This window comes from Fringilla coelebs (genome assembly GCF_963513975.1).
Source record: "Fringilla coelebs genome assembly, chromosome: 3".
NCBI classification, from domain to species: domain Eukaryota; kingdom Metazoa; phylum Chordata; class Aves; order Passeriformes; family Fringillidae; genus Fringilla; species Fringilla coelebs.
In genome coordinates, this window is record NC_140030.1 from 78,519,410 (window position 1) to 78,533,509 (window position 14,100).

Genomic DNA, 14,100 nt, shown 5'->3' on the forward strand with positions numbered 1-14,100 from the left:
TAAATGAATATATATGGGCAAGACCAAGGACCACTAGTTACTGGGACTTACTAAGTTGTCTTTGACTTATTACCTATCCCAACTTTTGCAACTATTAGAGAACCAGTATTTCTATATTCATTCACTATTGATACTTTTAGAACTAAAAACAGTCTTCAGTCTCATTTCTTGGAAAGGGTAAAGCAGCACTAAAATACCTTCTAATTAAAGAATTTTTCAGAACAATGCTGGATCACTTTCAAAATATTGAAAGACACATAGACACAAACACTTCTATCAATAACATTTACCTCATTGTTATCATGTTGTTTTCCAGCAATTGTTTTTGTACATCTTCATTTCATAAAAGAAGAAGGCACTATCTACTATATGCATGACTCTGAATTAAAGACTGAATTAATTCTCTGTCTTTCAGTACTGTTCACCATGGTCCTGGAACTTCTGGAACTACAATAGCCAATGCATTTAGTGCCTATTCATTGCATTCGTGCATTTGGCAGGCTTTGCACAGCAAGATTCTTCACAGAAAGCAGAGAGGACAAAGAGAACTGCTTTAATTTATTTACCTGATTTAATTACTTCCCTGTAATAAGCTGATTACCATTACTGAATTGTAACTCCAAAACTATCATAATGATGGCATTTTATATCTTTGCTGCATATATTTTTATTGTTCTGGAAAATGCTTAAAAACTGAAAATAATGCAAAATTTATTCTGTCTTAATTTGATTTTTAAAAGCCATTTCATGCAATAGCTTCCATATTTTAATAGACTACTACCTTAATCAAACAAAATAAGCATACAGATTTGTATAATTGAAGGTGAAGAATGACTGAGTCAGAGAGAACTATTACAAATTTACACATTTTGAATTAATAAACATCAATACTATTATGATCAGCAAATAATTTTGCTGGGGTTTTGTTTGTTTCATTTATCTGGGTTTTGCTGATTTTTTTTTTTAAATTTGCATCCTTTCTTCTCTTCCTTTAAAAGGTGAATTTTCATCAGCAGTGAGAATCACACTGTCCTTTAATGATGTAAACATGTTTAGGACAACCCTATCTTTAGTAGAAAATTCCTGTTTGGTTTTTTAAAATTTAAATGTTGCAGTATGATTAATAGCATTTTTCATGTCCTAAAATAAGAAGTTAACTTGCCCCTTTTTTAAGACTTTTTTTATCTCTTACATGGAAGTGTGATTAGCAAATAAAGCAAATATACATTATGATCCAAATTAAACTAAATTACATGCCTTGTAATGAAAAGACAACTATCAAAAGGAGTTTTGCATTTAAAACTTTCCCTTTGCTTATAAATATCTTTGAAATGCACAGGTTTTGATTGTGCATTAAAATTAATATATATTACGGTTTCAGTCCTAATTGTATAGGACAAACACGAAAACCACACTTTTTTGTCCTATCAGCTTCCAAGGAGCTTCTCAATTCTGAATAAATTAGGTCTTAAGCTGTGAAAGAAAATACACCTTTGCACCTGCCTGGCAGCTTTTGAAGGCTGGTTTGCCCTTTCCACAGACTCTCAATTCCAGATACTTGGTTAGCAATTTTTACCAGATCATACATACTATTGTCCTTTAACCTCAGCATCACAACATATCCTGCTGGCATATTGGTTGAGATTACTGATTATAAGTGTCATTTTAAACATTCAGTAGTGAAATATATAAACATTAACTGAAAGATCAGTGATTCTTACCCTAGTTATAACCATATTATCACTTGGAATTTAAACTTTGTTATTCTACAGGTAGTGCCTGTATCATCAATAGAGATATTGAATGTATAAAGAAATAAACATATTTAAGCATTCAACATTTAACAATTCCACTAAATTACCAATTTAAAATAATTATTAATATTAATAAATAATATATTAATAAATTGATTAAATATTAATATTAATAAAATACTTATTCTCCAAATTTTTTTTCTTATAGAATTCTTAGTCTATAAGAAAAAAAAATCATTTATCACTTCTTGCTAATCTTCTTTCCAAAAGTGAGCATTTAGTAAAAATACACTTGTTTAACTGTCTATCTCTAGTAGACCTTTTATCTAGGAGGTCTTTCAGTCTAATTCTTTGGTATACCAATGAAAACTGTTTAATTTTTCTGTTTTATATGGTGGAAGACTAGAAAGCTACTGCCTATACAACATTCCCAATCGTTTTTCTTTATGATATTCTGGTAACTCATTCTTTCCCACCCATTATTACGTTGTCTCCGGGCAAACAAATTCATTCTTCACTTTGACTTGTTCCTTAAGTATCCCCTACATGTTTAAGCAATCTCAGCATCTGAAGTTATTCATATCACAATTACTTAGAACGTAAAAATTACTGAGGAAGAGACTACCTCTAGAACATAATGTATCCATTTCACCTATACTTTAATGGCAGAAATGTATCCATTTCACCTATACTTTAATGGCAGGAAAAACAAAAGGTCAAAAATTTGTAAGGCATCTACACAGAAGAACTTCAGGCACTGGACAAACAATAGTACTTAGTTTTTACCTAACTCAAGGTGAACTTCTAAGATGCAAAATTATGTTGATAGTTTTAAAGAAGCATGCTGGGGCAGGAGTTAATTAGCATGCCAGAACTGTGCATATCAGTGTTTTTTCTAAAGCAAGTCACATAGCAGATTCTTTATGTGCATGTTTTGGTTCATTATATCAGGTCCTGCAAATGTGCATTTCACTTTGAAAACAATACTAGCCAACTAAGAAACAATATTCACTTCAGTTGTTCACAGACATTTTACTAAAAAAAGCTTCAATTTCTTTATAATAGGGCTCTTGCAGTGGGTGGAGAAGAAAAGCACATAAGAGGAAATGAGTCGAACAATCCCAAATGAAATACAAAGCATTTTGATATCAAAATCAGCACAAAAGAGGTCAAGGTCATGAACAGAAGATAACTGGATTCATGACCATCTGACGTAAGATTTCCTTTTTGTTTGAAACACAGAGCCAAGCAGCGTACCAGGCAATTTAGTGCATCCCAGTGCAACTGTGCTTTGCAATGTTTTGCTGTAGTCAAACACTACCACCTAAAGAAGCGTGGCAAAACATGAGGTCTCCAACAGCACAGCAGCATTATCGACTTTCAAAATGGTGAGCTTACTGTTATTTCTGTACAAATATTGAACACAAAGTTACTGAGTGCCGGAGCTTAGGATATGGTTTCAATGTTAAAACCTGTTAATGACTTAAACCTCCACTTCCAGCACAAAATCTTCAGAAAAGTACTGTGTACTTTTCTACAAAAAAGCAGGTGTATTATATCTTTTTTATGCCATTTACACTTATTTTTTATGTTACTTACATGAAATATAATTTTATAGTTATTGCATTATCCTTATCAAGCAAGTGTACCTTCTTGAATGTTTTTGTTTCCAAAGAAAAAGCTGTTCTACCTGTCGACTATGTTACTTTAATGTTTATCAAAAGATGTAAGCAGAATTTCCTCTAAAGTCTGTAGAAGAAGCTAGATTTAAAAGTTTACTTGCTGAAGGGTGGATTTAAAACCAGACTACTTGTTGTACTGCCACTGATGAACAGCAGGTATAAAACACTTTGCACAGGGTGCAAAACCCACAGAGAAACTGCATATGGTTCAAAATAGTATGCCTGTAGTAAGTTCCAAGCTGTTGTGTTACACTGCTTTTATAGCTCCCAAATCAGTTTGATCTGGGGGAAGACACAACAGCAGTCAGTGCTGAAAAACAGATCCAAAGATCTCTTGCATCAGCTCTGCCTTCTGTTTTTCACTAAAGGGGGAAGGACAAGAATGAAGAAAGAACTATCAACATCAAATTCAAGGTTAATTACAATATACGAGAAGCAGACGACTGCCTTGAGATTAGGCAGAGTCTGGTTTGTAGTACCTGGCATGTGTGGTGGAGACAGTGTGACAGTCAAGCAGCACAGGGCTATTTCAAAATAGGATTTGTTAGCTCACCTTGAGGTACCTATCTCCAGATCTGTAATGACACTTATACATAAAATTGTAAAGATTCATCTATTCAAATGTAGCAACAGCTGTAAAGTCTTCATCTATTCAGTTTAGCAATAGACAGGAATAGTGTCTCCTCCGTGCCAGCTGGTCTGTGGAACTAATTATTTTAATTGTTTAATTTGTTGAAGTGGAGCTCATAATGTTTATGCCTTCCAGAGCAAAGTTTAAGCAGAACGATATGAGTGTTGTGTCCTGGTACTCATATTTCTCTTTGCAACTTCCTGTCATCACTTATAAAAGAAATGCAGTATTACTGTTCAATATGGCTTAAGGATTCTTCTATCACCACCTTTCAAAATGTCACAACACCGAGTGAACAGAATCTAAGGGGAGAAAAGTCTTCAGAACTAAGGCTCAATGGGAAACATTTGGAAAAAAACTGGAAGCTTCATACTTCTGGCTTATTTTAGAAAGTGCATTGACACTGGAAGTGGAACAGCTCAGGTATTGTTGAACATAATTGTCAAGAATAGCTGAGAAAATATGAAGAAACTTTAGTACAGAAAGAATGGTTTCATTCTTTCCCCCATACCAGCTAATAGCGCTGACCCAAACTGGCAAAACTGAGAGTGCAGTAGAAAACTTCTAGGCAGAAATCATTAGCTAGAAAATGAAATTACTCAATATTCTCTTTTTTGATAGTGGTAGAAAACCATGTCAATTATTCCTGAATAACTTTTGGCAGACTGGATTTCTGATTCCCCCTCCTCCCTGTCCCTTCCAACCCATAATCACATAGAAGAAAAACAGAAGGAGTCAAGCACCACCACATTAATTATTCTGAAGTTTGCTAATGAGTTTGGTGTATCCCCAGATGCACTTATGTCATGTAACATCTTCTGTCAAATATGTCATCCGTTTAAGCAAAATGAAATACGTTCTGGAAATGTGTGCCTTGAGACTGAAATCATAACCATCACCAAGAGGTCACTCTCTTTTGAGATTGATTTCTGAGGTAATAAGGTTTATTTCTAGTGTTCTGGAGACCTTGTGATCTAGTATAGAATTCAGTAAGGATTCGTTTTATAAGACACCTGGCTTTTCTCATCTTCTAAAACACTTTTTGGAACATGTGTTCTAATAATAAATACAATTCATAATAGTTAAGAACTATTGGGATATCAGTGCAGGATCTCCACAGGATAGAAGAGGGCTGTGATCCACTTATTACCCTCCTGAAGGAAGTGATTTGTATCTCCCTCAGCTCTCCAGTACATCTCAGATCCCAGCAACTTTCCACTAAAATTTTCAACTTGATGTGAAACAAATTTATTAAAATTAATTTTTCTCCCCCTTCCTCCCCTCCACCATTCCACCCACAACTAAAAGCAACTATTAAAATCTTATTTAACGTACCCCTAGAGTTCAAGAGGGGGTTAAAGAACAGAAAGAGGAACTCCTAGTACAGAGATCTAATAGTTTTGCTGAACAGACAGGTGCTGTCATTCTCCTGGTTATGCTACATGTCTCTCTCTATTACTCCAACTGTGGTTTGAGAGGTCTGATCAGAAAGACTTGATATATGACTTGTGAAGCAAAAGAATAGGGAAAAATCTGTTTGCCTCAAACCTGTCTAGATGAGCCTTTTGGAAGGAAGACTGCTCCCCTCTCTTTTTTGAACTCTTCCCTTAAATCTTGAATTTGTCCAATGTAGAACCACCACCAAAAAAAAAAAAAAGGCAGAGCGAGCAATTTGGCAAGGAAGTGGCCATTTACTTTTGAAAATAAAAAGGATATATTTCTATGATAAATGACATAACTTTCTTGCATAACCATTTAAAGCCCATCAATGTGAAATTAACAAAACAGCAAAGTTGTGTTCAAGACACCAGTTCTGTTAGATCTCTATCAGCCTTCTGTTCAATCTCTATCAGCTTTTCCATTTCACAGAGGCACATAATCTTTTTTCAGATTTGAAAGAACTGAACACTAACTAGCATGCTTCTTTAGTAAGAACAATTTTAACAAAAAAAAAATTCCCTTTTTTATACACACAGAAAAACATTAGTTGCTGGCGAAAATGACACTCTGAAGTATTATTTAAGTGCAAATTAAAGGGCAGTTGACAGAATTCCCAACCCCATACATCTGTGTATGACTAAGGATATAAAACAAGATCTCATGTGACCTTTCAATCTTAGGCATAATGATTAGCCTATAATATTGCTAGTCTGCTCCCAGCTCTCCTGAAGTCTTATTAAAACAGCCTTTTCAAGACACATTTCTCTGCCCCAACAGGCAAATTCTTTTACTGCCAAGAAAAGCAAGCAGGAGGGAACCGTATGAAATACTGCGTATGTTGTACGACGTGCTAGGAAAGCCAAGCCATCAGCTTGCAGGCATGCTGTCACCAGGTGTAACGAGCAGCAGAAAACCCAGTCAGAAAAGGGGCCCATAACAAGCTGACAAAAGCTGCAAATGTAGAGGTAGCCAGTGTAGGCACTCAGGTTAGGATAGGATACACCTGGGACATCCCAGGTAGGATAAGCCTGAGCAGACTGCTGGACTACCAGGCATACGGCAGCTTCACCTCTTTCACTGCTGGCATAATACAGCAGTAAATAAATGATGGTCTTGTTTCTATCCCACCTTTTTAATTCATTTTGCTTCATTCTTAAAACTACTTTTTAATCCATTGAAATGGAAGAGTAAACACATTTCATATATCAAGAAGCTACAGTGGGATGACACTCTATGTGTTTTGAACTGGTTTGCTTGTGGGTGGAGGTTTTTTTGGTGGTGGTTTTTTTTTTAAGATCATCTCTCACTTTTCCCATTTCTTCATAGCTTCTAGACCACTCAAAATTCCTTTTTTTTTCTCTCCCATTCTGTTATTTGAGCTCTGACTGCACTTTCAGCAGTAATTTGTGGCTTAACAGCTTAGTACAACCCATCTTCCACTATTAATAGTTTCTGAATTACTTTGTTATAAAAAAAGGTAGGTGAAGATCCCCAAACTGATAGAGCAATAGCAGATTTCTGGTTTTATCAAAAACCTACCCCCATTTGTTCCTGTTTTCTCCTTCCCATTTTTCTTTCAACCCTAGCACTTTTCACCCTCCAGGACCTTCACCCAAATGGAAGAAAAACAATCACACAACCTTAAAAATATCATACTGCATCCGGAGACACATTTTAGTTGGCAGTACCTTTATCTGCATTTCTCTGTATGTTACACTGGTCATGTCTAAATATTCTAGTGAAATGTAAAATAACTTGTTTTGCTTTCAAACGCTGTTTCCTTTTCTTAGAAAAATGGTTGAAAAAATTAACTGGCTTTAGAAATCTTTAGCCTTAGTTTTGCAGATCCAAACCCCATTTAAGCAATAACTGGACAGACACAATCTGCAGCATCCAGAAAAAGTATCACCTCCTCACTTGCAGTTACCTATTAGCTGAAGTACATTCCAGAGTACCCAGAATGATCATATCAAAAATCATTCCAAAGACTGCATTATTTGTAGTTCAGATTTTTAAAATAATCAGAAAAAGGTTTTGAAAGTGATCATTCGAATTCATCTTGAAGTTTTCCAATTAGGAAAAAAAAAAAGACTTAAACAAATTTAAGAAAACTGTTTGTTATAAAGTAGGATATATTTAATATTTGGAGTCTGGCAGTAAATTTTAACCAATATACCCTCATTTCAAAAAGAGCTGCAAATATTTTCAAGTAATTAAAAATAATGTAAACAGACATAGCCAGTCCTACAAAAAAAGGTAGATGAAAAATGCTTTCTCTGACAAACCAACAATGTAACCAGGTTTGCTTTAGGGCTGAAAAGCAGCATATGCCTACTCAGCAATATTCATTTAAAAAGATGTTTATCAGCTGCAGACCCAGCACAGGATCAGGTGAGGGTGGAAATGGGGAAAGGAAGAAAAATTAGAGTAGAATAAGACAGGAGAGTCCCAGCATCACTAAGCTAGAGCCTATCACGGCTTATGCACTTTCCAGACAACCCTAAAGGAATGTAGAAAGTTTACCATGTCTTATTCAAGCTCTTTTACAAGAATTTTTATAATTCCTTTAAAAGATTGATATTGCAAAGAATCACATTTACACCTTCTCCCTTAATCTAGCATAACTAATCTTTCTACAGCACTCTGAACTAGTAAATAATGAAATTGTAAAACAAGAATCCATTAAATCCATTTGTATGAAAATTCTGTGGGTTTGAAATCCATTTTCTACTGAAAAATAGCCATAGAATTCAGTTGTTCTTCAGCATCTTAATGAAAATTATACACCAGCATCTTCATGAAGATGATATATCAAAAATTACTTGAGCTATGTATGAAAATCATTCATGGTATCTTCCCTGATTCCTTCTTAGCACTGTTAGAAACACTGATCTTAAAAAATTTCTGATCCTGATGGAACTCAGGAATGAAAACCTTAGCTGGAAAGTTATTCAAGTTATTTGATTAATTTAGCACATATAAATCATTGAACAACTTTAAACTATTTTTGGAAACTGAGCTTGTTACCATCAAGCTCAAATGCGTACAAATACGCAATTATATCCAAATGACTAGAATGCTTAATGGAAGAAAACATAAATGCATTAAGATTAAAGGAAGTACTTAAAACCACAGATTCTCTGTCTACTGTGGGGTCATCTCCCAAAATGTCACAGCCCATGTTAATCAAATCCTTTGCATTACTGCAGTTGCAGCACATGAAGTCAGATAAATGGACTTGCTGAGAGAACCCCTTCATGAAGACTTCTGTCATGAGACTGTCAAACTGTCTAACATAACAATTTCCAGTACTCAGGTTTAATCAAGCTAGACAAAAATGTTGGAGGCACTCCAAATGTTTTATGGCTTAGGGCATCAAGGATCCTGAGATCACTTCCCAAGTGCTGTCAGATTCTACATCTCCCAGATATGGAATCCTGGCTTCCCTGACAGTCTCCTAATGAATGACCACAGGAAATTCCTCTACAGCAACTCCATGTCTTCATCAGCAAAAGAGAAATGCAGCAGCACTTCCAAAATGCCCTCCTTCAAAGACTCATGCATCATAATGATTTTAAATGAAACATCAGCTTTTCAGGATTTAAATATGTAGCACCATAATGATAATTTTTTACATTCCTGGCTGTTTTAACAAGAAGTAGTGTGATGACATAGACAAATGCCTGCTGTTCATGTGTGACAACCAGACTTAGCTATATAAAGATGACAAAGGGCAAACAAAACTGAAATATGAAGGAAAAAAAGAATCTAAAAGAATGTTGGTAAAGCCTATAGACCTTTCTTTTGAAAAAAAAAAATTTAAATAAATCTACTAGATGACACATTTCAGGATTTTAATATTTCTTTTATGTATTGGAAGAAAATAATCTTCTTTTTGTTTGGACTGAGATTATTTAAATAATCACTGCCTCAAACTTGCAATAAAAATACTAATCACCAACTATCACATCAAAATGGTAAATTGAAATTGCCACTTTATTAATGAATGTGTTTTCTTGTTCTCACAATACCAATGACTATTTAAAAGTTTCAGTGTTTTACCAAGCTGATTTACTTGAGAAAAAAAAATTTTGAAAAATTTGATAGCAGTAGCAACTTGATGTTCAGGAACATCTACATGTACTCCTTAGATCCTAAGTCAGAAACTACAGGTACAAAAATAGATTTTAATTTCAGTCTTCCAAAAATTGTCATGTTGTTGAAAGTGATGATTCATTACTTGTACATATAAGCTTATCTCAAGACTAGCAGACACAGAAGGATTTGTGGTTTATGCATCTAATTTAGAGACACAATTAGAAAATTATCTCGTACAGTTTGCAGGGATGAACTGCAAAACCTTCTAACTCCTGCCTCTTTGAAATTGATTTTATACCTACATATACTCTATAGATACACATATATTACAATAAGGCAGCTCAGAAGTCTTACCTGAGTCTGCTTCATTGCTCGTTCCATTCTGCGAGTGCTTCCTTTCTCCAGTTTGGTCCGAATGAGTAAGGCTGATGTCTGAATGGCCCAGAACTTTGGCTGGGAGAGCAAGCACTGCAGACAATAAGAACATTTTGTCATTACTTAAAGACATTAAAAACAGTACAATTTTTTTAAATGGTCTCAAGCATGAATGCTGTTTCCTATTCTGAAAATCAAGTATGTGCCTGGAGGACTTATTTCATGAACTGAGGGCTGTACAAATTACCCTAATCTATTTTCAGCATAAAAAGTGGCCTTCAAAACCACTTCCTCCTTCTCAGCTATGCAGTGCTATGTTTATATGTACCCATATGGTGCATAGGCCAAAATGTGCAAATGAAAATGGCTACTCAGAATCAAAGGAAAATGAAGAATTGATCCTGTGCTGACTGGCTCAGCTTTTTCCACACCTGCATACTGGGTAGCTGTAGACAGCTGCAGGGATCCTACTTCTCAAGGCTGAACAAATCCAGCTCTCTCTTGGTCTCTTCTCATATGCAAAGTGCCCTGATGCCCATGTTAACAACAGTACTTCCACATGAAAAATGTTCAATTTGCTAAGAATATGAAGAACATTAATTAATCTAGAACTTGCCATGACTTGAGAATGACAGGAAGAATTTTTGACTTAAGTAGACATACAGGGACTATGGAATAATCTATGCAAGCAGTTCTCCTAAAATAATTTTAAGTTATCACCTAGAACATGCTGCACTGATGCCAGAAACTTAGTGTCAGTCTCCAACCACTGATTTTCAGGAAAGTCCAATAGAAGACATGCAGCCAATACAATTCTGGTATCTCTTAATAATTTACAGACTGCCTGGACTCTTTCCAGCATGGTTTTAGACAGAATATACCATTTCTGAAAAGTGAGACAGCAGGAAAGCTCCCTTGCTAATTTTATTGACACTGCAAATACGATCCATCTTCTTTGAGAAAATATATTTGTCTATAGATATTTGTAGACTGGAGAAAAAGCCCCAGTGGTTTCATTCTTTCCTCCCAAAGATGTCCCAAAGCATTAAAAAACATAATTTGCTCATGGTTTGTGTTTAATGCCTGACAAATTTCTGTCATGTTGTAATCTGGTTTTGTTTTCCCTAGTGATTTCAAAGGAAAGGAAGCAGAAAGAAACAATCTAAAAAAATATCCTCCAAACAAAACTACAATAGGAAGAGAGGCAACAACGAAAGCAAAAATGAAGGCAGTGTGAAGGCTTGTTTGTTGTGCAACAGCCAAACACTCAACTAATCCTACCATTTGTGAGCAAGAATCTCTGCACCGACTCTTTCAGGACTTCTCAGTCTTAAGAGGCCCCCAAAGGCGTCTATACTGTCCTCTATGTTCTGAGGATCTGGAATTAATTAAGGGAACACAATCACAACATTCTCTATTCTGTAGATTGTCAAGTGCCCTTTTACAAACTATAATCACTAAATCTGGTAACTGATGTATGTCCTAGTTCTGAGAGCTATCTCCCCCCTGTTTCATCAAACTTCAGTCAAACACCTATTTTAGTTTTGTCTTAAGACAAACACAAGCAAGGTATTCCTAGCACAGGACATTGGTGTCTGAGTTTATTTTGTAGCAGCCATACCAGGTAGCTGCTAAATCAAACACCTTAAGGAATTGCTTGGGCAAACACTGGAACAATGTTACCTTTACCTTAAAAGCTTATTTTGTGGGAAAGGTCACCTTTTTCCCTATTTTCTCCACTATTAGTATTCTGTCATACTATTTCATTTTTTACTTCAAGGGATTTTTTTCTGTGCTACCTGGTGGTAGATATCAGTATTAACTTTGCAAAAGAACAATGACAACTAAAAGTCTTGGCTAATAACACTCCTAAAGATATTTTCAGGTCTGATTACTACCCTTGTCCAGCAGCAGAGTCCTTGCTCTCTCACTGGTTCACATTAGCAAGTGGCCCACGGAGGGCAGAGTACAAAGTTTCTTGTCCACAGCATCCGGCTCTGCAGGAGAACCGGCAGTCCAGAAAAGCCTCTCCTCTGTCTTGGTGTGCACCTCCCACACCACCACCTAAGCAGTGATTTAAGCAAGCATGCTGCATGAGCTGTATACAAAGTCAAATAGGGAGGGAGGAAATCTGAAGAGAAAAAGAGTGGAATACAAGCAGGGATAATTACATTTCACTCCTCTGCAGGAGCAATGACAAGTCATATTTTGAATAACAGTCCTGCTTTTTAAAGGTATTCATGAAATAAAATGAAAGGTATACCTGCTAAAATGAAAGGTATACCTCCTGTAAAATTACAGAAGAAAAATTTAATTTTTACAACAGCTTTATTGATACAAAAAACCATTGCAACTGCACAAGACAATGAGAAGCAGACCTAGTTTGCATTTAGGAAGCACTTTATACTGATACAGAGCTCACAGTCCTGTGCCAGAATTCAAATGCTCACCTTTTCATTGCCTAATTATAATGTTTAAAGCACCACAAAAAATCGAAATAATACATGCATAAAGGGCACAAATGTTTATACTTAAAGGCTGTAAAGAATAGTTTCAGAACATCTAGCCATAACTATTAAGCAAACTTTAATCTTATACCCAAAATGTCCAAATATTCCAGATGATACTTTCTCCTAAGATCCAAAGCTTTATATTTTCACTTGAAGCTAAATCTAGGCTCTGTTAATAGGATTATAGGTTAAAATAAAACATCTGGGGGAGGGGGGAAAAAACAACCTAAGGACATGCAGGTTTTGTCAACATACTTAAAGTTCATTACACTGCACCAAGGGCAGCTAAGAAAATTAACAAAATAATTGTGAAGCAAAACCCCTATTGAGAATCTTCACAAGTCATCTTTGTTCTTACTTTAGGGAAAGAACAATAAAATAAAAAAAGAGAAACACAGGAAGATTAGACAGACTGAGAAGAAATGAAAGGAAATAGGGTTATGCAACATTTTCTGCACAGAATAGGATATTTTCACATGGGAAAAGTAATTTTCCAATTCTTTCACACATTTTTTTCCTACAAACAACATCATCCTCTCCCATCATATCAGAATGTAAAAAAGGAGATGACCAAAGAATTACACAAACCAGAATATTTAAATATTTAAATTTAAATATTCAATATAACTTCCTTATATGACATTCAAATGAAACAAGATGATGCTGCAAGTCTTAAACGCGAAGTAGTCCATTATTGTACAACACTTACGGGTATGTAAGAACAAAAGGCAAGTTTTGCTCTTGGAACAAAAACTTCTCCTGGCAACCTGTTCCAAATTACTCAAGGAAGTTATTGATGCCCTATCCCTGGATGTGTTCAAGGCCAGGTTCGATGGGGCTTTGAGCAACCTGGTCTAGTGGAGGGTGTCCCAGCCCATGGCAGGGGAGTTGGAACAGGATGGCCTTTAAGGTCTCTATCAACCCAAACCATTCCATGATTCCAAGTAATACCTGAATTGTGAGACAGGTAACATTAGTAATGACATCCAGATCAAACCCAGCCACAGATTTCTGTCAAATCCAAAAATCAGGTACCATTAACAAACAATTTCAGCCTCACTATTCAGAATTTAACCTAGGTGTGAAGGACTCCATGATCACTCTTGTAACTTTCTGTCAGAGAAATAGAAAAAGAACTGCATCAGTTGGTCATGACTTAGAGAAGGTAAAGACTGGTCAAAGCAACTCTTTTGCCTTCCTGCATCTACTAGTTTAAAAAGTTGGATGTCCTATAGGAATTCTTCCTGTCATCAAGGTCAGGAAGAGCTTACTTGGGCATATAAGACATGCTAGAAAACCTGGAACAGGTAAAGATGATTGTTGTTAACTGCAGCCCTAATTAATTTTAATGTTTTCTAATTTCTCCTTATCATAAATCTATGCTGTAAGGCTATTGTTTTACTCCTGAAGCTTGCTCACAGATAAACTATCAGTAGCCCAGCAAAATACTGTGATTGCTATGATGGAGATATCATCTGAAAATGGACTTGTAAACTAAGCAATGTTAATTGCAACCAGTTGTGGAATTCCTAAGAATTTGCACATCAGTCCATCAGTGAACCAAAAATATTCTGTTTATTGGCCAAATTGCCAGGATGTGGTAAAATTAT

At 35.6% G+C, this 14,100-nt stretch overlaps 1 protein-coding gene across 1 annotated transcript in view; it reads right to left on the minus strand.

The window, feature by feature from the left end:
- TTC27 (tetratricopeptide repeat domain 27) overlaps positions 1–14,100 on the minus strand; it is a gene marked incomplete at its 5' end in the record, with an annotated part of 113,225 nt that overhangs the window by 45,124 nt on the left and 54,001 nt on the right. The window contains one exon of the mRNA XM_084201922.1: positions 9,960–10,073. Within this exon, the coding sequence (XP_084058048.1) occupies positions 9,960–10,073 (114 nt within the window). The remainder of the gene's footprint in view (positions 1–9,959; positions 10,074–14,100) is intronic.